This window comes from Antechinus flavipes, chromosome 4 (genome assembly GCF_016432865.1).
Source record: "Antechinus flavipes isolate AdamAnt ecotype Samford, QLD, Australia chromosome 4, AdamAnt_v2, whole genome shotgun sequence".
Classification (NCBI taxonomy): domain Eukaryota; kingdom Metazoa; phylum Chordata; class Mammalia; order Dasyuromorphia; family Dasyuridae; genus Antechinus; species Antechinus flavipes.
The window spans coordinates 214,165,979-214,193,302 of record NC_067401.1 but is presented as its reverse complement, the minus strand read 5'-3'; the positions used below and the strand labels follow the sequence as shown (position 1 = coordinate 214,193,302).

Sequence of the window (27,324 nt, the reverse complement as noted above, 5' to 3'; positions counted from 1 at the left end):
TAGGAGAGAGAAAGAGAAATAATTTTTATTTTATTTTAATCCATTATGGAAAGAATGTAAAATTGAACTCCCTTCTCTCATTATTCAGAATGGAATTACTAGTATGGGAGATAATTTTATATTATATGAAAAATTTCATCAAGCAACATTACTGGATATTTTCCCCCAAGGAGCTCAATGACAGAAATTTCTTATATATAACAAAATATTCATAGTAGTATTCCCTAGGGTGGGAAAAAAATAAAACTAGAATCAAAGTTGATGTCCACTGATTTTTGAAGAATGGCTATTGTTGTTGTCTGTCCTTTTTCAATGAAAATCATTGATATCATGTGGAAATGACAGCTTATAAAATGATAATAGAACAATTACTATACTATAAGAAATCACAAGTGTAAATAATTCAGAGAAATTTGGAAAGACTGCTGGTTAGTGACTGCAAAGATTGCATTCCCCCATCACCCATCACAAGCATGTATAATGAAGAAAAACAAATTCCCGTATATCCAAAAAAAGTGCCAATCTATACTCTTCATCTATCTATCATCTCTTTCTATGAAACTGAACAGCATGTTGAAACATGAATATTCTGAATTGTGGTCAGTCATGTCGAGTAAGGTTTCAAAATCTCTATATTGTTCTTTATACTGTTGTTATTATATAAATTGTTCTTGTTCTGTTCACTTCACTTTCTTAAACTTCATACAAATCTTCCTATGTTCTTCTGAAACCATTTTTCTTCATTTCTCATAAGATAATAATATATATTGCATTCATATGATCAGTCATTCCCCATTATTACTCATCCCTTCAGATTCTAATTTTGATACCATGAAAGAAGTTGCTATAAATTGTTTTGTACAAATAGAATTGCATTTTTATGATCATGCAAAGAATGCAATTTTGATGCAACTATGATACTTTTGACATAACTTCACAAGAAAATGTCTAATAGAGATAGAACTAGTGACAAAGGTAGGTAGATACACAAGAGGATATATTCTACTGATACACAAGTCTGAAAAGATGACAAAACTGTCAGATACAATGCATAATGAAAAGGTAGTCCCATGTGTAGCAAAATTTTAAGATATTTCTATATTTCTCATTAAAATATAATCTAGCCACTATCTTATATCAGACATCACTCTAGATAACTTCTGAAATTTATAAAATTGACTAGACAAGATGTTATCTAGCATCCTCCCTCCTAGATCATTGCTAAAGTTAAAAGTGAGTGGTCTTCCTGAAGTCCACTTCTCTTGTGGACTTTACTGCAACTTAATGTCTGCTCCAAGCTTTAAATGACTGTGATTCTATGGGCATGATAATTTATATAAGATACCTAGGGTGTGACCAAGTCTCCTCTGCGTTTCAGAATAGGATTTTTATGCAAGGTCACTCCAGAGTCAAGGACTTTTTAAACTTAGTCTAAAGTTTAGAATTCAAATTCATAAAATTAATTGAACATTTCATCACATTGAGTAGTTTAAATTAAATTAAATAAATTTATTCAATCACAACAACCCTTATATCTTCTATCAAGGGATCAAGGAACAATATATTTTCTTAAGTATCAGACACGTATTTGTTTTCCTAGTCAAAGCAACTTACATAATGTCTGGAATCTAATAGGCATTTAATAAATATTTCTTCAATTAAATTGTTTTTTTCATAAGACACAGTTTGTATTAATCAGTTATCCAATTAATAGCATATTATTATATATAATATGTTATATATTATGTATATATGTTATAGATAATATACATTTATTAATTACCCAGAATTCCCTATACAATGGAGACATAAAGACAAAAAAAAAATTCCTATCCTCAAGGAACTTGCATTATTTTGGGAAGATATCATTTTTATAAATAGGTAGATAATTAAATATAAAGTTATTTCCTGGGGCTATCTCATCCCAAAACAGGGTGTTTTCACATGTTTTGGATACACATTTTTCCAGTTCATCTACTACTTTGAGACCTGTATATTAGCCTCAGCCTGATTTAGGCCATCTTCCAAGATAGTTTTTCAGAGCACACAATACATTATAGCTTCATGGAGCCACAAGTGAGATTTAGATGAAATATAGAAGGTAGATGAGCAGCCCTGAACTGGGCTTGGCAAGCCCTTACACCAGAGGTGCTAGTTCTGCCTGAATACCTTAGATGTACTATATGAAATCTTCCCCTAATGAAATAGTCAGATGACAGCAATTTGTTTCAAGGGTCCTGAAGGTGGCTGAAGCAGGCTTTGTGGAGTGCTGAAAACTTGGTCAGTAAGGTCATCCACCACATGCCGTGCCATACTTTTGTCTTGTCACTGGTTTTCAGGGACTATGGATGAAAGAATAAAACTAATAGTTTTAGCAATAAAAGAAGAAAAGGACATCAAAGGAATTAGAGTAGGTAATGAGGAAATAAAATTATCACTTTGCTAATAATATGATGGTATACATAGAGAATCCTAGAGAATCAACTAAAAAAGCTAAGGGAAAGAATTAACTTCAGCAAATTTGCAGGATACAAAATAAATTCACATAAACCATCAGCATTTCTATATATTACTAACAAAGATCAGCAACAATAGAGAAATTCCATTGAAAATAACTGTAGGAGTAGCTAAGTGGTGCAGTGGATAGGGCACCAGCCCTGAAGTCAGAGGACCATAGTTCAAATCTGGTCTCAAACACTTAACACTTCCTAGCTGGGCAAGCCAATTAACCCCATTTGCCTCAGGAAAAAAGGAAAAAAAAAAAAAAAGAAAATAACTGTAGATAATACAAAATATTTGGGGATATATATGCCAAGACAAAGTCAAGAACTATATGAGCACAATTACAAAACATTTTTCACATAAAATTAGTTTTAAATAATTGGAAGAATATCAAGTGCTTATGGGTAGGCCAAGCTAATATAATAAAAATGACAGTTCTACCTAAATTAATCTACTTATTTAGTACTATGACAATCAAACTGCCAAGAAATTACCTTATAGAACTAAAAGAAATGGCAAAATTCATCTTAAAAGAACTAAAAGGTCAAGAATTTCAAGGGAATTAATGAAAAAAATGCTAACAAAGGTGCTCTAGCTATACCAGACCTAAAACTATATTATGAAGCAGCAGTCTTCAAAACCATTTGATATTGGCTAAGAAATAGAGTAATGGATCAATGGAATAGGTTAAGTTTATAAGACACAATAGTCAATGACCATAATAATCTAAGTGTTTGATAAACCTAAAGGCTCCAGCTTCTGGGATAAGAATGCACTATTTGACAAAAATTGCTGTGAAAATTAGAAAATAGTATGGCAAAAATTAGGTATTGACTCACACCTAACCCTATACCAAAATAAGGTAAAAATACTATAAGCAAATTAGGAGAACAAGGGAGTTTATCTCTCAGATCTGTGAAAAAGAAAGAAATTTATGGCCAAAGAAGAACTAGAGAACATTATAAAATGCAAAATAGATAATTTTGATTATATTAAATTAACAAGGTTTTATATACACAAATGAAATCAAGATTATAAGGGAAGCAGAAAACTAGGGGTAAATTTTTACACCCAAGGGTCTCATGTCTAAAATATATAGAGAATTGACTCAAATTTATAAGAATACTAGACATTTTCCAATTGATAAATGGTCAAAGAATATGTACAGAAAATTTTCAGATGAAGAAATTAAAGCCATTTCTAGTCATACGAAAAAAAAAAAATGTTTTCAATCACTGTGGATTAGAGAAATGCAAATTAAGGCAACTCTGAGGTACCACTATACCTCTCAACTTGACAAAGATGACAGGAAAAGATAATGATGAATGTTGAAGGGGATGTGGGAAAATTAGGACACTAATGCATTGTTGGTGGAGTTGTGAACTTATCCCACCATTCTGGAGAGCAATTTGGAATTATACCCAAATGGCTATCAAAATGTACATACCCTTTGATTCAGCAGTGTTTCTACTGGGCCAGTATCCTGAACTGTTTGTGGAGTAGGGCATCTGATTCCGGGAAGATTGAGTGAATCTCAGGTGATCAGGAACACCAGGCCTAACAGAGACACAACCCTGGATGAGAAGGAACCAGCACAGCAAATGAGTGCAGCAGCAGTGGGACAGATTGTAAAAACAAGAAAAACTCACCAAAGAAGGAATAATCTCTTCAAATACAAGAGAAATTGACACTTCTGGCTTCAGGCACTTGTAGAGTGGGAATGGAGTGTTTTTGGTTTGGGGTTCCAGGTCAGAAGGGAGAATTTTAATGAAGTTAAGGCATCATCCTCTCACCCCATAATTAATTTATTGTTATATATTTTGAATCCTCCCTGATGTTCTCCTGGGCACATGACAATGTTTTCTTTTGTTTTCAGTTTTCCTTTTCTGTCTTTCTTTTTTCTATTCTGCTTTTTTCTTATTTTTTTTTTAGTTCAATTAAAAAAAAAAAATAAGTATCAACAAAAGGCTAAAAGAAAACCAAGAATTGTAATCGCTCTTGTTGGGTTTCAGCAAGCCTGTCAGAGAAGTTCCTCCAGAGAAATAGGTGGGAGTATATGCAGAGGGGCAAGGGAGATGGTAAGTATACCTTGATCATTGTTTATCTTTCATTCTTGAAGAGGAGGAGTGACATCAGAAGAATGACATCTTGACTTGCAGAGAACTAAAGTAAAGAATACTATGAGAGATACCCTTCCTAAGAACAGAACCTCCACTGAAACACATACAAAAACTTGTCAGTTTGTACAAAAACTTTTTAAAGTTAATCAAAATTATATATTTTGCATTTCATAATGTTCTTTAATTCTTCTTTGGCCATAAATTCCTTCCTTCTCCATGGATCTGAAAGATTCCTTGTTCTTCTAATTTGCTTCTAGTATCACCCTTTATGTTTAATCATGAACCCATTTTGATCTTATCTTGGTCATAGGGTGTTTGGTGTTGATCTAAATGCCTAATTTCTGCCATATTATTTTCCAATTTTCCCAACAATTTTTGTCAAATAGTGAGCTTTTATTCCAAAAGCTTCAGTCTGGATTTATCAAACACTAGATTACTATAGTCATTGACTGTTGTGTTTTATGAACTCCCACTTCTTAACCAGTACTAAATAGTTTTGATGACTACTACTTTATAATATAGTTTTAGGTCTGGTACAGCTAGGCCACCTTTCTTTTGCACAAAAACTTATTAGTAAAGAAGTGAAAAGGTCTAAAAGGCAGAAGGATAGCAAAAGAAAAAATTGTGTGTGTGTGTGTGTGTGTGTGTGTGTGTGTGTGTGTGTGTATTACAGAAAGAGAGTTTCTGTGTACTATCTTATTACTATAATCTATTTATTCTAATAACTTTCTTTAAGATCAAAAGAGAATATGAGCCATGAAGACTGTAAGAACAAGAAAAACTCACCAAAGAAGGAATAATCTCTTCAAATACAACAGAAATTAAACTTTACTAGCTAAGAGAATAATTGGAGTGAATGTAACAGTTATCTTCAGATATATGAAGGGTCTTCATGAGAAAGGAACTAGTCTTGTCTGGCTTAGCTCAGGAGGACAGAACTAGAAGCAAAGGATGAAAAAGTCAGGGAGACAGATTCAGTTTCCATGCTTGGGGGAAAAAAAAGTCCTAACAACTATAGCTATCTAAATAGGAAGAGATTGCTCTAGTAGATTTTCCATATCTGGAGATGCCTTAAGTGGAGATTAGACAATCATAAATCAGGGATGTTGGAGAGGGAATTCTTGCTTAATATGGTCTGGCTGACCTATTCAGAAGGTATAGATTCAGAAGGTGATTCAGAAACATTATAAATTTGGTTTTGTCTATTAATGAATCATGAGATTAGATTTATCTTTTTCTTATTTCTACAAGTGACAGGTTAATATGATTATTAAAAAAAAAAAAAAACTGGAAAATGTGGGAGTCAAAGGACCTTAACCAGGATGTGGTATAATAAAAGAAACAAAAAAAAAATCTCCTGTAGGTCACCCAGATCTATGGATATAGAGCACTATGTAGACTGCCATCTTTTTTAGATATTGATTTTTTCCCCTATTTCCTTTATTTCCTCTGGAAATAAAGAGGGAGAGTAATATAGGAAAATTTAAATGGTGAAAAAAAAATTTTTTTTTAATTTATTTTTAAAAACTGACCAACAAAAAAAAAAAAAAACTGACCAACATTTTTTAAATCAGATTAAAATTGTATAACTACAAACTACAACCAGTATGCAGTTATGTGGCTCAGTGGACAGAAAGTTGGACTTGGAGCCAGGAAAACTCATCAACCTGAGTTTAAATCTGGCCTGAGATATTTATTAGCTGGGCAATCCTGGGCAAATTACTTTGATTCAATTTCTTCATCTGTAAAATGAGCTGGAGAAGGAAATGGCAAATTGCTATAGTATCTTGGTCAAGAAAACCCCAAATAGGGTCAATAAGAGTAGGGCACAATTCAACAACAAATACATGTAAGTAGTAATACCAAACAAATAAAAAATTATTAAAATGATCATTTTCCCCATTTCTTTTATTGAACTCATGCTCTCCCCACCATGTCACATGTACACACACACACACACACACACACACACACACACACATTGCTTAACATTGTCTATCCAAGTCAGATAAAGAAAGGAAATAAGCATTTATATAGTGGCTGCTAACTAGGTAACAGTTAATGTATCCTGTTTGAGATTGTTTTGTTGTTGTGTTTTTTAGCAAATATTTTCTCATTTGGTTCTCATAACAGCCCCCCAAAATAAGTGCCATTATTATCTTCATTTTACAGTTGAAGAACCTAAGGTAAAGAGAGACTAAGAGATTTACCCAAATACCCTCAGATTTACTCTGCTCATAATTACCTGAGAATGGATTTGAAATCAGGTTTTGCTGGCTCCAGGGACAGTGTTCTAACCATTGCACTACAGACTGCCTCAGGAGTTACTGAATTTCAGGAAACTTTTCTTACTATGAAAAATCACACAATATGGAGTCTGGTTCTTGCTCTAACATTAAACAGCTTTGTGACCTTGGGCTTTTTTGAATGTGGGCTATGCCAGTGTCACCTGTGTAATCTCAGATGATCACTTCACCCCTATAATTTGTATTTCCTTATCTGTAAAATGAGAAATTTGGTTAGATTATTTTTAAGGTCACATTCAGGTCTATGAAATGTTTGCTAATCAGAATTTTTTCCAAGCCACCTAATTACCATTGTATAGGAAGTATAGTAGCCTGGTCCTGGGATATACTTTGTGATGATTCAAAGATCTGAAGATGCAGCATCCCCAGCTGTGAAGCTTCTGGGTCCTTAAGTGACTGCCGAGTGACTTGAAGATTAACAAAGACATGAAAAGACCTATCCATGGATTTTGCCTATAATTTTGTAACTGACACTTAGCCAATAGCCTTATCCTATAGCTATCAGTAACAACACTGGAAGTTCTTAAATATATCATTTGGGTCAACTAATTCTCATGAATTTCTGTGCACTATCTTTTACTATAAATTATTTATACTAATAGCTTTCTTTAAAGTCAAAACAAAGTATGAACCATAAAGGGGAAAATTGTATCCATATTCCTAAGAACTCTGAAAAATAAAAATCATAGATCATAGATTCAGACCTGGAAGAAGTCTTCAAGATCATCTAGTCCAATTCCCTTCTTTAAAAGTTAAAAAAAAAAACAAAACTGAAGGCTAGAAAGATTAATTAAAATGTCCAAGATCATACAGGTAGCAAATAAGAGAGCCAAATTTTGAATTCCCTCTTTCCACTGTATCTTCAGTAACAAATTCTGTGCTAGCAAATGTTGGCACAAAACATTTCACTCTAAGTTTATAGTCTAAATTAAGATTAAATTTGTTCATTTTATCCCTGAAATTTTTATTGTAAAGACTAATCCTTGTTATAAATGACATAAAACTCCATATCTATGTATGAAAATAAGTAAATTGGGGGATTAAGAAAGTGAGACAGGAAACAGAGACCAACCCAGGAGGCAAATGTTTAACATGCTCACTAAAACTCACTTGCTTACTTATTTGCTCCCTATAAATAAGGAGGGCTGACAGGGAACAGCTAGCAGTATCCAGGGCTGCTTCTTGCTTCCAGGCAATACCATCAACTACCAACTCTGTTCCATTGCCATCTTGCCATATCCATTGGTGTGGTAACCCAGCAATTATTGATAGAAAATGAGTGAATTTGATTTGCTTTCCATACTTTCAGGGCTGAGTCTGATTTTGATTTTAATTCTAAATATAAAACTCACTCTGACTAAGAGTTTCAAGAGATATTCTCCTCCAGGACCGAGGCCTTTGCCAGTCATTGGAAACCTGCACATACTTAATCTGAAGAAGCCTTACCAAACCATGCAACAGGTAAAAATTAGTGATTTACACATTGAAAGTTTACTTTCAAAATTATGGCCCAAGAACATGGAATAATAGAGACTAAACTAAATGAAATTGGGTCTTGAACAAATTCAATGTTACTTATTTGTTTCTGCTTGCATGTCATTGGTTATTAGTTGATGTTATTGTACAACATTTGGTGGGGAGTAGAGTTAGAGCAAAAAGGAAAATGGGAATAACCATACTTAGGAAGGGTCAATCATCTCCCAGAAAATCTACACAGGGCAATTCTACCTACAGCTCTGAAAAAATGTAAGTGAAATTGTTGAAGTTGGGAAGAAACCTCAAAAGGTTGGGGGTCGCAGACCAGTGTTGTGAGATATCTCAAAGAATTTGCAGACTTGAACCAATATCCAAGTCAAGGGGCAAAGTTTATTGTAATTATAATGCCAATTAAAGTGATCTAAATTCTAAGAGAATTTAGCAAGGAACCTAGAGAAAGGAAAGCTGCTGGATTCTTGGAGACAAAAGTCTCATTCAACCCTGGGATCAAAAATGAATCCTTTTGGTCCCAGTAAATCTTTCCCTCTCAGAGATCCAATATAAAATATTAAAAACTCTAATCTCTATCTTGCCTCAGTTTTTCAGGCATTACAATTGATCTCTTATGTTATATAATAATAATAATAATATTCCTGTTGCATAATACATTGTACAAAAATAAGAGTATATGTATACATATGTGCATTGTTTTGTATATGTAAACTCATGTTATTCTTTGATAGATTTGTTTGTCAGATACACTAGAAGATCAAGTATAGGTCTGTTTAAAAGGGAGTGGGGAGGCTTCCCAATTCTATGTATGCTGAGGGCAGGAGGGAGGCAGAGAAGGAAGAACTGGCAGTTGCTGTCCTAAGTGGAGAATTAAAGCACTAGATTTGATCATCTACTCTTAGACTTGGGAAGAATCTAAGCTATCATTTACACCAGTTCATGATTTGGCAGAGAGAGGACTAGAACCCAGGTGTCCTACTCTCTCCAGCCCTCTTTGCACTGCATTTCTAAATTGCTTTCTTTTTTTTTTCTTTTCCTATATTAAAGCTCTCCCAAAAATATGGCAACATCTTCAGCTTGAGGATGGGTCCCAAGAAGGTGGTGGTGCTATCTGGATATGAGACAGTGAAAGATGCACTGGTAAACCACTCTGAGGAGTTTGGAGAGAGGGCCCATGTGCCTATGTTTGAAAAAATATTTGAAGGAAAAGGTAACCAGGCTGTACTTAAAATATTTCCTAGGATATTCACTTTTCTACTTCCTTGTAGGCTCTGTGTGTCCTGTCTTTTCAAACCTTTGTGCTTTTATTTTCCTTTCAACAATCTACATGACAAACATCACTAGTTGTGTCATTGAACAAAGGAGTTACTTGACGGATGCTTACAGTGAAAATCAAAAAGACTGGAGCATCTCGGTGGTGTAGTGAATAGAGTACCATCCCTGAAGTCATGAGGACCTGAGTTTAAATCTGGCCTCAGACACTGAACACTTCCTAGCTGTGTGACCCTGGGCAAGTCACTTAACCCCAGTTGCCTCAGAGAAAGAAAGAAACAAACAAACAAAGATGCAGCAGAAGACTTGAATTTGAATACAAGTTCTTCCTGTATAATTTTGGACAAGTCATTTAATGTTTGTGTTTCTTAGTTTCCTTTTCTGAAAAATGAGAGGGTTAAATTTGGTTCAGAGGTTGATAGATGTGCAGCTGGAAAAGGAATTACAGACCATCAAGTCCAAACCCCTTATTTTATAGATGAGGAAATTGAGGCACAAAAGATTAAGTAACTTGTCCAGAGTGGATAGTTAATGTCTAAGGCAGGATTTGAACCCAGGTCATCCTGGTCCACTGCTCCATTTACTACATCCAATTGCTTCTAGATTATCTTGAAACTCCTCCCACTTCTAACTTCTTCAGGCAAGTTACATATTTAAACACACATGCACACATACACAATGTATATAGCTTTTTTGATGTGGATTTTGATGTGGATTTGTGTGATTTCTTTCTTCAGGGAAGTCATTAGAATACTTAATAAAATTTCTTAGTTAACCCTCAACTAATTAAATTTCTATTTCTGATTGATTAAATAATTTACTTTTATTGTTGCTGAGTCATATTTCAGTTATGTCTAATCCTTTAGGACCCCACTTGAGGTTTTCTTGGCAAAGGATACAAGAGTAGTTTTGCCATTTCCTTCATCTCATTTTACAGATGAGGAAACTGAGGTAAACAGGGTTAAGTGACTTGCCCAGGATCACACAGCTAGTAAGTGCCTGAGGGTAGATTTGAAGTGAGGAAGATGAGTCTTGCTGACTCCAGGTCCAGACCTCTATCCACCTAGCTGTCCCGTCAAATATAATTTACTATCAAGAAGTAATTAAGAGAATGTACATTCTATCTAGGAATTATCAGCTCTCAATCATTTGAAATAGATAGTAAAATAATAAATTTTTGGTCATCTTCAGATTTGTAGATTTAGAGGAAGAAAGACCCTTATAATTCATCAAGCCCAGACCCTTCATTTCACAGAAAAAACTGAGGTTCAGAAAAATTAAGTGTTTTAAGTCTGTGAGGTAGGATTAAAATTCAAGTCTCTTGTTTATCATTCCAATATTCAAACTACTAAATCATATTGCCTCTCATAGATGTCAATAAACCTATTCCCTGCAAGAGTAAGTGATTTATCTATTTGGATCAACCTATCTGTCCCAGTGGAGTCAGGGCCCAGAGTCAGTGGTATATATCCTCCTAATCTCTGAAATGGGTAGGGAAGCTTTGGAAGTTGATTCTTGAGAAGCAAACACCCAAGGCATTCACCTCACGGTGAATGATTCAGCAATAAAATTATAGCTAAAGAAAAAATAAAAGCTAAACTAAACTATTGACTCCAATAATTGAATTGCAACTTCCACATATATCAAGGTAATTATACAAACCCCCCAAAAAGAAATTGAAATGAATATTCTAGGCCACTTTAACATGAACAAAATAGATGGGAAATGCAATATTTTTAGTCTGAGAAGCATGAAATAATTTTGCTTTGCTCACACTCATGCCACGAAATGATTTTGCTAGTCTATTATCAAATCATTAGGTGGGGCTATGACTCAAATGTGATGATCCTATGGAAAGATCCTGTGGAAAGAACACTGAATTTGCAGTCAGACGGCCTATTTCTACTACTTTTATTTTCTTTATAACCATGGAAGAGCATGACAAAAAAAATTTTCTAACATGAAAGTTTTTACCTTTTGCATTCTGATACCTTTTGAGTTCTGATGCCCTGGGACAACCACTAGTATGGGGTCATTAAGGTAGGGACTGGATCTTATAATTCTCAGGGGCAGCCTGACACTTAAGAGCAGGGTTTTACTAATTTTGTGATCCTGAGTAAATCACTAATTTCTCAGCCTCAATTTCCTCATCTGTAAGACATCATGGGATAATGGATGGATATCCTTGAAGCCAGGAAGACCTGGTTCAGATCCTCCATCTAACATATATTGTGTGATGCTATCAACTGACTTAATCTCTCAGGATCCTAGGCAACTTTCTAAGATTATAAGTTTCAGAGATGTCACATAAACAGAAAGACTTTGTTTGCCTAGACATTTCCAGGAAAAATGAAATCACAAATGAAGGCTCTAACATTTTGGGCTTCAAACAGGTTCAAATTAGATATTGTATATTTCAAAATTTAATGTACTATATAAATACTAGTTAATATTGCTTTCCGATATACCCCACAAAACTTGTTATTTTCTGGACATACAGTAAGAATTTTATAATATTTGAGTTTAACCCAATAAATTGCATTTTGAACAAGTAAACATTGGAAAAGAGTTTTCCCTACCTTTAGGAATCGTCTTTGCTCATGGTGAAAAGTGGAAAATCATTAGGAGATTCAGCTTGACTACTCTGAGAAACTTTGGCATGGGCAAGAGAATCATAGAGGAGAGAATTATGGAAGAATGTCAATATCTAATACAAGTCATTGAGTCCTATCAAGGTGAGTTGACTGATCAAAAAACAGGGTTTTTGAGTAAAATAAATGAATAAGAATAGTCATGCATGGAATATGGTCCCAGTGTGCTCAATATACCCTACTACAACATTCCCAATGGACCACTTCTATCTTGTGAGGGGAAGGACTAATGGGAATACTTACCTAGAGTGTGTCAATATACCCATCCATATACTATGCACATTTATAAAATCCAGGGTTTTTTTCTCCTTACAAATAATATATCATCTTTCATTATTCTCTGTCATTTGGAGCACAATGAAACCATAGATAATCAAAAAAGTTGTTTTTATTCATGATATAATAGAACCCTTGACCTATTACTATTTGCACAAATGTAGATGTCATTTCATTTTCTGAACTTCATCTTCTTTAACTACAAAATAGAGAAGTTGAAATAGATGATAGTCCCAAAACCCATATTTTACTAAGCTGTTAATAAATGCTTATTGGTTAATTGATTGGTTAATTGCATTATATTGCTTAAATTCTCCAAGAAAATTCTCCCTATCCTTTAAGATAGATATAATCTATCATTAACCCCTCTCTTGCCTATAATTCTGTAATACTGCTATGCTATAGGATCTATAAATACATTTCGGCACTTAGTTATGTAGAAAAAAATAAATATGTGAATCTATATGACCCAACTAACAAATTATTTTCCAGGAAAGCCTTTTGAGACCAAGACAATCATGAATGCTTCTGTAGCCAATATCATTGTGTCAGTCCTGCTTGGGAAGAGGTTTGATTACCAAGATCCTCAGTTCCTGAGACTTCTATATTTGATTGGCGAAAATGTGAGACTTATAGGAGGTCCTAGCATTATGGTAATTGTCTATTTTTAGTCAAATGTCATTCCTCATGTAATACACTTAAGTAATCAAAAGAATAAAGTAGGTGCTTCTTCAGGATCCTGGAGATAGAAACAGACAGGACCTCAGAGATAGTCTGGTTCAGTCTTTTCATTTTACAGATAGGGAAGCTCAGGGCCACAGAAATTGTGATCTGCCTGAGGGTTACATAGCAAGTGGTGAAGCTGGAATTTTAACCCTGACTCCACTAGCTCTAAATCTAGTAGTATTTCCTCTGAATCAATTGACTCATCCTTTCCAAAAATGCTTCTTTCTGATTCAGCCCTCCTATTTAATACAAACGAGTACTTTGTAATAAAACTTTATAGAAGCTCCCTATATGGTCTCAGTTGTTCTAGTAGCTCTTTTTAACCCATCTTTTCCCAATCTAAGAAAGGGGAATCTCAGTTCAGAAACTGATCCATTAGAGTAAATTCTTTGAAAAATTGTAATGATTTGAAGAAAATTATTGATAGCTAACATAAGATCTTTAAGAGAAGCTCATAATGTTTTCTCAGGAAAGATGTTTGAATGTTACACTTGCTGATGTCTAGGTTCTCAGATTGGGATAGATAATAGACAAAATGCCTTCTTATATCACAGAAGAATAAAAGAATAGGTCCTTATTAGCAGTTCATAATATGAAAGTCACTATAAAACACTCCTCTCTTTGGGAAATGTCAACTTCATTAACTATAAAGATAGATTGCTGAGGACAATGAGATATACAAATATAATGTGTAACTATCAGATAATCCTCCAGTTCTTTTGTACTTCTGTCCTTTTTCTTTGATGATTTTAGTATATATTGAGAACTGCTCCAAATTTTGACTTTCCATTTTACGAATATTTTGACTTATATACCTGAAAAACAATAACAACTTAAGTACAAAAAATCAAAAATGGTAGAAGATTCAGACACAAGTTGGACTAGATGGTCTCTGACATTTCTTATGGTTCTGAGATTCAATCATTTTATAATTGTAAATTATAGGAAGACAGATTCTCAATAGAGTAAGAAAGAACATGTTACAATTAAGAGACATCTAGGGGCAGCCAGATAGTGCAGTAGATAGGGAAATAGTCCTGAAGTCAGGAGGACCTGGTTTCAAATCCAACCTCAGACACTTAATACTTTCCCGGTGTGTGACCCTGGGCAAGTCACTTAACCCCAATTGCCTCAGCAAAAAAAAAAAAAAAAAAAAAAAGGGTCATCTAACAACAACATGGGCCTAACACATATTTTCTCTGTTACTGGAAGCATTTCAGGAAAAGTTGAATTATGGTCATTTCTTCTTTCACAGTACTCCTCAAATCTGTCCCTGTCTCTCCTTTCAGTCACATGGCCTTGTTCAGGCCCTCATTGCCTCTAGTCTAGATTATTTCAATAGTGTCCTAAGTGGTCTCCTGACTAAAATCTCTCCCTTCTCTAATCCATTTTCTATATAGCTGATAGTTATATTCCTAAAACTCAGCTCTGACAATGTAACTTTCCTAATAAAATAGCTTTACTAACTCCCTATTCCATAAATTAAATTTTTAAAAAAGCTTTAAAAATGTTTAAAACTTCATAATTTGGCTCTGGTCTACTATTACTGGGTACATATTACTCTTCTTTGTGCTGCCCAAATTGGCTAAACTGGTCCTTCCTGCTTTCTCTCATACACACATTCTACTCTCTGTGCCTTCATGGATTGTTCCCCATTCCTTGAATATTCTTCCTCTTCTCCTTTGCCTCCTTAAATCCCTAGTTTTTTTCAAAGTTTAGCTCAAATTCCATCTCCTATATGGAGCCTTTCCAGACCCTTTCATCGCTACTCTAAATTATTTGACATTTATTTTTGTGTGTATACTTGTTATTTCTACCACAGAAAGGGAGCTCCTTACAAAGTTCTTTGCCTTTTTATACCCAGCAACTAGTACAGTTGTTATACAGTTAATGTTAAAAAATAAATAAATAAACAAACAAAAAAATTTTTTTGATTGATTGGATTCTTCTTGGAAATTTAGTAGGGGAGATTCATGCTAGAGGTAGGATTACGTTATTACAACTCCAAAATTCTATGGCTATTTTAAAAATGTTTAAAACTTCATAATTTGGCTCTGGTCTACTATTACTGGGTACATATTACTGTTTTTATTCCTTTAGCTTTTCAATATGTTCCCAGCCTTGGGGTTTGTTCTACAAGATCACAAAACAGTACTCAAGAATAGAGATGAATTATTTTCTTTTGTGAGGATGACTTTCTTAGACCATCTTCAAAAACTGGATAAAAACGACCAAAGAAGTTTCATCGATGCCTTTCTTATCAGACAACAGGAGGTACTAGAGTTTTGCTTTGGGGCTTGCCTTAATCAAAAGTATTTTCATAAAGATCTTTCAGATAGCCAGTTGACCAGACTAACAATGTTAATATCTGATACAATTAATTCTTATGGGCCTTTCTTTGCCTTTCCCCCATTTGCTTATTTATTTGTGCTCAGAGATGAAATGAGATAATATATTAATCACATCAATTAGGAAGAAAATTGGATTAAGTGATACCATAAATTTAAAAGATCTTCTTCTTGACATTTAAAGATGTCATAAGTTAATATCAACCTACTTTTTCAGGCTTATTTCCTATTGTTACATTTACCTAGCCCTCCATTTTCATATTCTTTCTTTATCTTTACATAAATGGTCCCTCATGCCTGAGATGCAAGACCTTCCTCATTCCCTTCATTCCTGGTTCTTAGAATCTGTATTTTCTTCAAAGCATAAGTCAGGTGCAACCTCATCTAAGAGTTCTTTGTAGATTCCTCCTCACCCCCCTTCCCAGCCCAATTAATTATCATTAATAATTAATTAAGCAATTATTAATGCTCTGTCTGGTTGAAGGTATTTTGGATTTATTCTATTCACCTGTGTTTCAATTGTTTCCTCCAGTAGAGCAGAAGCTCTTTGAAGCTATTTCCTTTATTCTTCTAATCTATCAATCTATCTATCCATCCATCTAGCTAGGTAGCTACCCATTCATTCATTAATTTGTTATTTATTCATTTATTGGCTAATTTGTTTGTGTTTGAGTTCTATGACATACTAGCACAGTTCTTTGAATATAGATGTTTAAACAAATATTAATTGCATGTAATCTGGCAGTATAGTAAGAAAATCTTATCTAAATAAGATGTCCTGAGTTCAAATTTGACCTCAAATTTTTTTCTAGCAGTATGACTGTCAAGTCACTTAACCTCTCTGAATTTGTTTTTGTCTGTAAAATTTGATTGAACTTAATGACTTCTAAGATCCATTCCATTTCTAAGTCTATGATTCTATGAATTATTGAATTGAATTATCCTTATGTTTCTTTCCATCTCTGAGATTCTGATTTATATGTATACATATATATGTGTGTGTACTTTTATATATAAAACTGCTTTATGCAACTCCCAACTATGTTATTAGATTTTTTTTATTCTCAGTCAAAACCAAAAGCATAGAAGATATCTGATATTTGTTACCATTTTCTTTTGAAGGTTGAAGATATTCTTTCCTGAACTAATAGTTAATAGATAACTTCATCTATAAATAAATTTCAAGCTCTCTCTCATGTTCTAACTCTCTGCCCCTGTCTCTCTCTGTTTCTCTCCTGAAACTTTCCACTGAATCATTATTATCTAGAATTCCATAAGAGTCAAGATGAATGAAATGCTTAGTCTGAAATCTGGGTAAATGTGCTTGCCCGTCATCATTCTATCTGGGAATGAACTTTGGCTTTTTGTTGTTGCTGTTTTTTTATCCTTCATTACCTATTTTACTATTCAGGAAAAAGATAAATCTGATGACTGCTTCAGCAATGATAACTTGGTGGCCCTTGTTACTAACCTGTTTGTTGCGGGAACAGAGACTACCTCCACTACCCTACGTTGGGGAATCCTACTCATGATGAAATATCCTGAGATCCAGAGTAAGGACCTAGACCTGTATTGCTTTTCAAAACTAATTTTGTATTTATGTCTTTTGATTTTATATCTTCTAGATTTATTTGTTCTTCCCCTTTCCTCTTCTCACTTCTTCCCATTTTTCCTCATTTTTTTAATATATAATTTTGATCATTGTTAAAGATGAGCTGTATTGCTGGATTAAGCTTCCTCCCACAGTGTTGTTCTAATATTTGGACTTTGTGAAATCTAATCACCAATTTTTGTTGCTTTTTACTGATTAGTTTTTACAATCTTGAACACTTTATAAGAAATATAAGCCTTATCTCTTATTGTTTTCCCCTACAGTTTGCATAAATTAAAATAGGGGTGGGGGCTGAACCTGTCATTTTATTTATAAAAAGAACTCTCAGATAAAGGAATTCTCTCTACAAATGGGGTCTGTACCTTTTCTGGCTAGAATACGGAGAGGTTGTGACCTATATAGGATCATATAGCTACTCAGTATCAGAGATCAAACTGTAACCAAGTCTTAAATTCTGATATTGCAGTCTATCTATTATGCTATTGCTTCTCATCTTCTGATGTCTCCCTTCTATCCACTGTCATAATCATTTGACTACGGATGATTTTTCTAGACCACTCAGATTATAACAGAGTAAATCTTTAACCTTGAATTAACATTGGCTTGATGAACATGCATGAATTTCTTAAGAATAGTTGAAGAAACTATTAAGAGAATTGTATATTATTTCTTTTGTTCTTTATATGCTAACAGAATGTGGGGGTTTAAATAGCATTGAATGAAGGGAGTCCTCAGTTTGAGAATACTTTTGGTATTTTTACCAAACATGAAATAGCCCATTTCAATTATATACATATATACACATATATGCTCATATATATTCTAATTGTTCTACTTCCCCATTCCACATTTCACTCTATAAGAAAAAGTCCAAAATGAGATCATCAAAGTTATAGGATCAACCCAGCCTCGAATGGAACATCGAGCTCAAATGCCATATACAGATGCTGTCATCCATGAAATTCAGAGATTTTCTAGTATACTGCCAATGAGCGTTTCCCGTGAAACTACCACGGATGTCATCTTTAAAAATTATTACATTCCAAAGGTAAGAGAATCGGAATATAAAATGTGTAAAGAAAATGAAGGTATTTCAACAGACAAAAATTAGAGAAACAATGCCATCATTATGATATGATCTTTACAAGAAAAATAATACAAGAAAAGGGAAGGAGTTCATTGGAGGAACATGTCCTCAGATTAAAATATATAATTATAGATCTATACTTGGAAGGATTCTCAGGGGCCATCTAGTTCAATCTCCTTATTTTGGAGATGAGGTAAATGGGGCTAAAAGAGATTGAGTGACATGTACAAAATCATATAAATACTAAGTATCAGAAGGTATATGTTGACCCAGCATTTTTTTCCTTTAGGTCCTCTGAGTTCTTTATGCTAATTTTCTTCCCCTTTTCTCAATTTTATTTTATTTTTTGAAAATGTTTATTGATGATTTTGTTGTATTTTTTTTTTACTTAACCGTTACATTTCTTAATATATCTCCCAAATGAACACTTCTATATAACAAAGAAAACTATTAAGCAAAACAGTGACCACATTCAACATTCATAACTTCCTACTTCTTCTATGTGGGAAGAGAAATATGTTTTGTTATATGCTCTTTGGGACTAAAATTGGTTTGGCTGTATTTAGGAATTGTTTCCATTTACATTACTCTAATAATGTTATTTATTCTACTTCCCTTTTTCACTTAAGTCTGTATCATAATATTCATTCAAGTCTATCCATCTTCATGTTTATTTCCAACCTGATTGATGGAAATTTTTCTCATTTTCGATTCCTTACATTCAGAATTTAGTTTTTTTTTTTTTTTTTCCTCTCCTGTTGGAATCTTTACAAACTGCTAACTCATTAGAGTTGATAGATTATTGATCTGATCTTACAAGAAGATGTTTTGGGCCAGAACCTGAAATAAGGTACTAAGTAGAACTAATTGATACAATTTGTGAATCTCTCATACTTGTGAACTCCAATGAGTAAAGGTGTGAACACAAGCATTGTATCAATTAGTTCTACTTAGTACCTTATTTCAGGTTCTGGCCCAAAACATCTTCTTGTAAGATCAGATCAATAATCTATCAACTCTAATGAGTTAGCAGTTTGTAAAGATTCCAACACTCTCCCTTATTCCCATGGACAAAAAGGAATTGTAGTAAAATGGCTCCTACAATGAAATTGCTGTTAAAACAGCAACAGGAATGACATGTCTAAAACTTAAACACATTCCCTGACACCAAGCCTCTCCTGTTGCCTTTATCCACTTGTCAGTTGTGACAGGAATAACCATCTTGGCAGTTCTCATGCCACTTGGCTTTGAAATAACTCATTGGATGGGAGATATCTCTTTGTGCTGATCCATGGCAATATGCATACTTAGTAGATTTATTTGCATTAGTGCACCTGGTTCTAATAATACTTTGAAATTGCAATGCAATTCTTTCTCCTGAGATTAAATTATTTCATCCATATCAGCTCATGTATTTTCACAACAAAAAAAATTCAATTTTTTTTCAATGATGCAAGACTATGGAGTCTTCAAATTACAATTCGAATACTAAAATAGATTTGTTTTTTCGCCTATTACAGATTGCCCATTTGTGTCCAATATCTTATATGATTCTTATTAATTCATCTCACAATTTTGTCACAGGAGCACAGTCAATGCACTGAAGGTTTTCTTTAATTTCTCCCTATAATGTGGGGTACCAGTGGAGAACTCTGGCTACCCACTGGTCATTTCTTGCCTTTATCCATGACCAGCCCATATCTTCTCCCTATCATATATTGCAGAGTTCCTCACTGGTTATATATTACAATGTGCCTACACTCACCAAGAAGGTTTGAAATTTCCTGAAGACAATCCACTCTACTTTCATCCTTCTGTTCCAGTCTGAGCTCAGATTTTCATCTGAGCATCCCAAACAGACATACTTAGATGTTGTTTATATCCATATAATTCTTCTTCTGCTAATTAACTGGAATCAGAAAGATTTGAATTCAAACTCTACCTCAGATACCCACTAGCTATGTGACCTTGGGCCAGTAACAATCACTGGATGCCTCAGTTTTCCCATTTGTAAAATGTGGACAATAGTAGCCAAGATCTGAATACAAATCCAACCTTAGACACTTATTAGCTATGTGAATCTGGATAATTTGTTGCTGTTGTTTTTTAACTTCTGTCTGTCTCAATTGTAAAATGGGGATAATCATCTATAATAATAACCTAATAATCTATATCTATATAGTAATTAGTTATATAATCTAAAACTATCTTCCAGGGTTGATGTAAGAATTAAGTGGGGGAAAAAAATGTGAAAATGCTTAGAATATAGTAAGTACTTGTTACAAACTTTTTTTTTCCTTTTCTATATTTCCATAATGCATATATATTTTTATTATTATTTAATCATTTCAGTTTTATCTGACTCTTCGTGACTCTATTTGGGGTTTTCTTGATACTAGAATGGTTTGTCATTTCTTTCTCCAAATCATTTTTTAAAAACTCATGAGTCTTTCTGCTTCCATGCCCAGTACTCTAGCCACTGCACCCACTTAACTATACATCTGCTTGCGCACACACAATAGGAACTTAATAAAGGCTAATTGATAGACTGTAATTTTCTCATCTGTAAAATGAATCTTTGGACTAAATGGCTACATACATATACACATATACATACATACATATACACACAGATACAAAAGCTTAAATTCTACAATCTTATCAAAGCTTCATATGCCTGGACAATGTTCTCAACATGATATGTACTTTAAAAAATCTTTTTTTGAAAGAACATCAATAAACACTTTTAAATGGTACTTAAAGGGAAAATTAGGGAGATGTAGATGGAGTTTCAAACAGCAATTTGTTAATATCTAATTAAGCTTATATACATATTTTTTGGTAAAAAAATTGAACTCAAAATTGATAACTTTCCCTACATTTCTCTTTCCTATTCTTCATATCTTAGAAGGTCAATGATTGTTGCTGATTATTCAATTCACAATTAATTTTTTTTATTTCCAGGAAAGTGATTTAGACCCATATCTTATTGCATATGCCCATGAGGATTCAAATTTTTTTTAATCTATTAAAAGATACAAGAGAGTAAAATCCAGTATTCGTCTTTTTTCAAAAAACAACTTGTTTTCAATGAATGGTTTACTGAAAAAATGACAAAAAGTTTCCATGGTTCTGTGTGGGAAAGTTGCAATTTTCCTCTAGGTTTTTTTCTATTGAGTCACTCAACAAACATTTATGAAACACTTTCTATGTGCCAGGCACTGTGCTAATCTCTGGGAATACAAATACAAATACTAGGAAAGACAATGCTTGCCCTCAAGAAATTTACATTATAATGGGAGGTAACATATTAAAAGAAGTTGAAAAGAGATAGAGAAACCTACTTTGGGGCACAAGGTAGAAGTGCTTAGAGATGAAAGAAGAGAAATTTGGCATGCTACTTCTCAAAGGTCATGAGCCTTAGTCACATTCTAGGAAAGAACATGTAGAAGCTTTTTATTACTTCTTCATGATTATTATTAATGAATATTTTATTTCTAGGGAACTGAGACCATTATCTTATTAACCTCAGTACTTCAAGATCAAACCCAGTGGGAAAAACCTCACACCTTCAATCCCCAGCATTTCCTCAATGTGGAAGGAAAATTTGTCAAGAGAGGTGCCTTCCTTCCTTTTTCAGCAGGTAACATATAATCCTTCATCTCTAGGATTCAGTGGGGAAGCCAAAGTAACATCAGAGTTGGGAAATTTGGAAGCCATTTGGCATTGGACTTTCCAACAATTTACCTTTTTTGTATTTTGCTATCTAATATTTAACTTGATAATTACATAATGAAGCTAAAGTTGGTGCTAGCAATGATTAAATGTGAACAAAGTTTATCATAGACTTTCTACTTTTTACTTCTATTTTGGTATTAAGGGATAGCTAGGTTGTACAGTAGACATGGTGTCAAATGGATGGATAGCAAAGCCATATTTAGAAAAGAAAATAAATGAGGGTTAAATAAGCCTGAGCAAGTGGAAGCCAATTCTTGCTTATACATAGGGTTAATGCTGTGTTCTTCATGATTTTAATATTTCCTTTCTTTTTCGATACCTGAAAAAATAGACATTTTATTAGGAAAATCTTTTCTTTCCTTCATCAGAAATGTGCATAGTGCCAAAACTAATTCTAATTGTTCATCATAACTACAGCTGTATAAATCCTATCTTACTGAATTGAAATCTTATCCCTCCTATAAGGTCTAGTTCATATCACCAACCATTGCCTTATTCCTCTCCCAAGACAGAAGTTGCATTTCTCAATGCCCTACAGCTTTGTATCTCTATTAGGCTATTCAGATTCTTCATTTTTTTTAAATGAAAGGAACCTATAATCAGCTGGGACAGTCTTCTTAATTTTTTTGTGTGTCATGGATGCTTTCAGCTATCTAGTGAAGCTTATGGATTCCTTAGGATTATAAAAGAGTTATACTGAAGTAAATTTTATCAAATGTATGTTATACACACACACACACATACACATATATACGTTAGAGAGTTTACAAGCCTTATGTTAAGAACTCCTGATTTAGGACAACCCCCTAATTTTCTAAATGTGGAAACTGAGGGCAAGGTCACAAAACTAGTTAAGTAGATTAACCAATATTTAAATTTAGATTTTCTGATTCCTAATCAGATGTACTTTCTAGTACACTATAGTGCTTCTCACTTACCACATTCTATTTGTACTATTTTATTTTTATGTGATCTATCTCCAATTATTCTTTTTTTTTTTTTTTTTTAGGATGTTGTGTTGAGAAAGTACTTTCTTTTTTTTTTTTAATTTTAATTTTATTTTATTTAATAATAACTTTGTATTGACAGAATCCATGCCAGGGTGATTTTTTACAACATTATCCCTTGCACTTGCTATCTCCAATTATTCTTTAATCTTTCCTGATATCAGGTACTATGTCAGTTTTCATCTTTGTACCCACACAGCTTTAGTGCTTGATACATGATAAGTCTTCTACAAATATTTGCAGAATGAAAGAAGAAAACCAAAAGCTGTAATTTGATCGAATCATAATTAGCCTTCACTACTCAGAAGATGAGGTGAGGGAAAAACAAAACAAAATAAAACATTGCAAACCACATTCTAGGCTTCCTTTGGCCATCATTCTTGGCAGAGTCCTCAGTTCCATCTTCCTTTCTTCTTTCTTTCCTCATTACTAGCAGCAGTAGAGACAAAGAACAGATTCACTCAGTCTTGTGAGGCAGCCAATTCAATTCCTAGCTCATAATGTTATAGCTGGAAGGAGTCATGGATCTGATCCTCCAGGTGTTTTAAACACACCTTGAGTGTATTTGCTATGTCAAGAGAACAATGTGACATTTGTTTCTCAATGGAGATATTCATTTCTAAATATACTAATCAAGGTTTTATTCTTCATATGCATTTTTTAGAATCAGTGATATTACTTTCACACAATAGACTGGTTAAAATAGGAAGGTTATACTCTTAAATATTATTCCTTTTTTCACCCAGTCACAAATGGTCACAAATTTACAATTGGAGTGCAGCTCAGAATTAAAGAAACAAACAAAAAAGAAATATAAATTGATCCATTCCTTGTGCTTAGGATTAATCACATGCAATTGTGATTACAATTCGTTTGTGAAAACTGTGCGATTATAACTACTGTTTTTAAATTTGTAATTAGTGTAAAGGTTAAAGGAAATATAAATATTTATAAGCAAAATGAATTGCTTATTTCCTATTTAACTAATTTAAATTACACTGATTTAAACATTTTCTTGAACCTAACAGGAAAGCCATTATCTATTCTTCACCTTCCTGTAGTATCAATCCATTAACAAAAATTTATTATTTGGTGCTAGGAATAGGCCTTTTCTTCAAAAGGTTCACCTCCAAATAGAGCAAACATGTAAATAATTCAGTACATAGAATATGTATTCAGGAAATATAAAAGGCAATCTCAGAGGAAAAAACCTATAAAAGGAAGGATTTGTACTGTGTCCTAAATGGAGAGGGAAACAAAGGCAGAGTTGAGAATATGCCAGGGAGCCAGAACAGTCAGTGCAAAGGGATTATAGACATAAAATGGAATGTTTTGTGCAAGAATCAATTAGGCTAAGGTAACTGGATCATAGACTGCCTTATAAGGAGTAAAGTGTTTAGAACACTGGGACAATATAAGAAGGGATCAGTTTATAAAAAAGGTTTGATTCTGGAGGCGAAAGGTGAACCAATGCAGACATGATTTGACCAGTGATTTAGGAAAAGTAATTTGGCAACTGACTGAAGGGTAAATTAGAAAGGGGAGAGGTAGAAGGGACAATTGGAGAGCTATTACAATAGTCCAAGCAACAGGCTCTGAAGGGGAAGAATTAATATTATGGTTGTATGAGTGGAAAGAAGGGAATGTAAATGAGAGACGCTGTGAGAATACAATTGACAAATCTTGGCAACTAATTGGATATATATATATATAATAGTAGGGAGATTGTGAAAGAAAGAAAATGAGTTGTTTTGGACATGTTGAGTTTGAGACATCTAAGAGACATTCAATTTGAGAAGTTTAAAAAGTTGTCAATATGATATTATAGTCCAGGAAAAAGATTTAATCTGCATATATTGATCTGAGAAACATCTGCATAAATAATCCAGCCCATGGAAGGTAACAAGATGACCAATAGTACATATAGGACCAAAAAAGAGAAGAGGACCTAGGACAGACACTTTGGGGGCAGGGGGAACCATAGTTAATAGACATGACACGAATGGAAAAATAGTAAAGGAGACTAAGGAATGATTAAACAAATAGGAACAGAAAGAGTATAATAAAAATCCCAAAAGGGGAGAATATACAAGAGGTGATCAATTGTGTCAAATGCTGTAAAGAATTTAAGATAAGAGGTAGACCAAGAAAAGACTATTGTATTTGACAATCAAGAAGTCATTGGCAGCTTTGGAAAGAGCAATTTCAGTTGGATGATGAGATCAGAAGCCAGATTGATGAATTAAGTTTGGGAAAGTATAGGATTAGTGATTAATTATAATTATAGTCATGTCCATTTACATACTTTACATATTTTATTTCATTTGATCCCACAAAACAAATGTATAAGATAAACTAGTTATTATCATTCATTGTTTATAGTATAGATGAGGCAACTGAGTCTTACAGTATATAATTTGCCCCAAGGTAAAACAGTAAAATGGCACAACCAGGAGTGAAACCCTATCTTCTGACTATATATAAAATCTGTGTGTTTTCTACTCTAAGAATAGTAACTAGAGAACGGCAACCAAGGCTTTGCTGGCAAGCACCGACTCTTAGATCATGCTAACAGTATTTATATTCCTTCAGTCACAAAAAAACAACTGTTTAATTCCTTGTTGGCAAATAAATTAAAATATCAGGAGGTAGATTTCCCAAGTCTCATCACTACCAATGCAGAACAAGAAGCTAGGCTTTTCATACACTTAAATCTTTTTAAAAAATGGAGAATTTCTGTCTTTCTTCTAAAAGAAAAAATTTAATTAATTAAAAATAATATTAGTTATAAATAAATAAAAATGTCCTTTATTTTTTAATAGTTAATAAATTTTCCATTTAAAAAAAATAATTCTGTGGGTGAACACTTTACATTTTAATGAAATGGATTATACTTGCCTATGACTCCCCATGAGTTCTTTTTCCCATCTCCCACAGCTGGGCAGCTTTGCTGTGTTCTAGGATTTCCTGTCTATTGAAAATGTTTTAAAAGGTTGACCAGCAAGCATTGTAAAGCTAATTTCTGAATGAAAAATGGGTGGATACTAAAAATGGTAGTTATGTCTATTCTGAGTAAATAGCTTTATCACAGTGCAAATAAAACAGGAATGAAGGTGCCCAAAGAACAATCTTACCAAACTAATTTCATACCATACCTGTTGGAAATGGAAACTCTCCAAATTTTCAGATTTCCTACTTTCTGTTCCAGTTCAGTTCTCTCTTTTTGAATAAGTAGTCCCATTTAGTTTATCACATACTGAATTAAGATAAGTATTATTTTCTAAGGATGGGAAGGGAACTAGGGGTGAGGTTACTCAGTCTAAATCATGTTTTTAAATAGGATCTTCCAGAATTCTGATTTGATCTTTTTCAGAGAATTTATTTATTTGTCTGTGAGATTAGTCTCCTTTATTGACTGCTATTGATAAATTCACTGATTAATGAAATGCCTTTCTTCAGTGGCAGCCCCAACTAAGAGTTGGAGTGTAAATTGAAATGAGAACTACCTCATTCATTAGATGAAGCTAAACTACCAATAAACACCTTAAGTAGTAAAACTCCTTTAATGACATCAGAATCAGATAACTCCAGACATAATCATGTATCCATCTACTGGGAGGGAAATGAGAAAGAAGTGGAAACAAGCATTTAATAAGAGGTAGTATATTCAGTGCTTAAGAAACTATCACTTAACTTGAAATCCCAGAAATCCAAGATGCTAAATAGGCATCATCAATGGAATTTATGGAGATAGCCTGCTCTGTTACAAATCCATGCTATGTGGAGGTAAGATCTATCCAGTGCCAAGAAACTAAATTTTAATAATTTTTTGTTGATTCTTTTTATTTTTACATCACATTCATTTTTCAAATAATTCCTCCCCTTTCTTCTACCCAGTGAATCTTGCTTTGTAATAAAAAAAATTTTAAAGGATATATATATTTTTTTAATAAAATCAAGATATCAACTACTTTTGACAAAGCATTCCTAGTTATTTCCTACCATCTCAGTATTGGGACATTTGCCACTTTCATGGGGAAAAATTATATTCCCTGTTTGGAAGTTTCAGAGAAGTGATGATTAGAAATATTTTCATCCTCTCCTTGACCATTAGTGAAATTATCCAAGTGTACCTGTCACCCCTTCTACATCCACACCTCCAACCCTAGGTTGGAGAATGTGTATAGGTCA

The 27,324-nt window shown here is 33.5% G+C and overlaps 1 protein-coding gene across 1 annotated transcript in view; it reads left to right on the top strand.

The window, feature by feature from the left end:
• The first annotated feature begins 606 nt into the window (after positions 1-606).
• The window catches only part of LOC127561455 (cytochrome P450 2K6-like), a 32,177-nt gene continuing 5,459 nt past the window's right edge, over positions 607-27,324 (top strand). Inside the window, exons 1-10 of the mRNA XM_051996693.1 lie at positions 607-613; positions 8,238-8,389; positions 9,464-9,626; positions 11,775-11,780; positions 12,274-12,423; positions 13,108-13,268; positions 15,442-15,615; positions 17,101-17,242; positions 18,165-18,349; positions 21,890-22,031. Of these exons, the coding sequence (XP_051852653.1) occupies positions 607-613; positions 8,238-8,389; positions 9,464-9,626; positions 11,775-11,780; positions 12,274-12,423; positions 13,108-13,268; positions 15,442-15,615; positions 17,101-17,242; positions 18,165-18,349; positions 21,890-22,031 (1,282 nt within the window). The remainder of the gene's footprint in view (positions 614-8,237; positions 8,390-9,463; positions 9,627-11,774; positions 11,781-12,273; positions 12,424-13,107; positions 13,269-15,441; positions 15,616-17,100; positions 17,243-18,164; positions 18,350-21,889; positions 22,032-27,324) is intronic.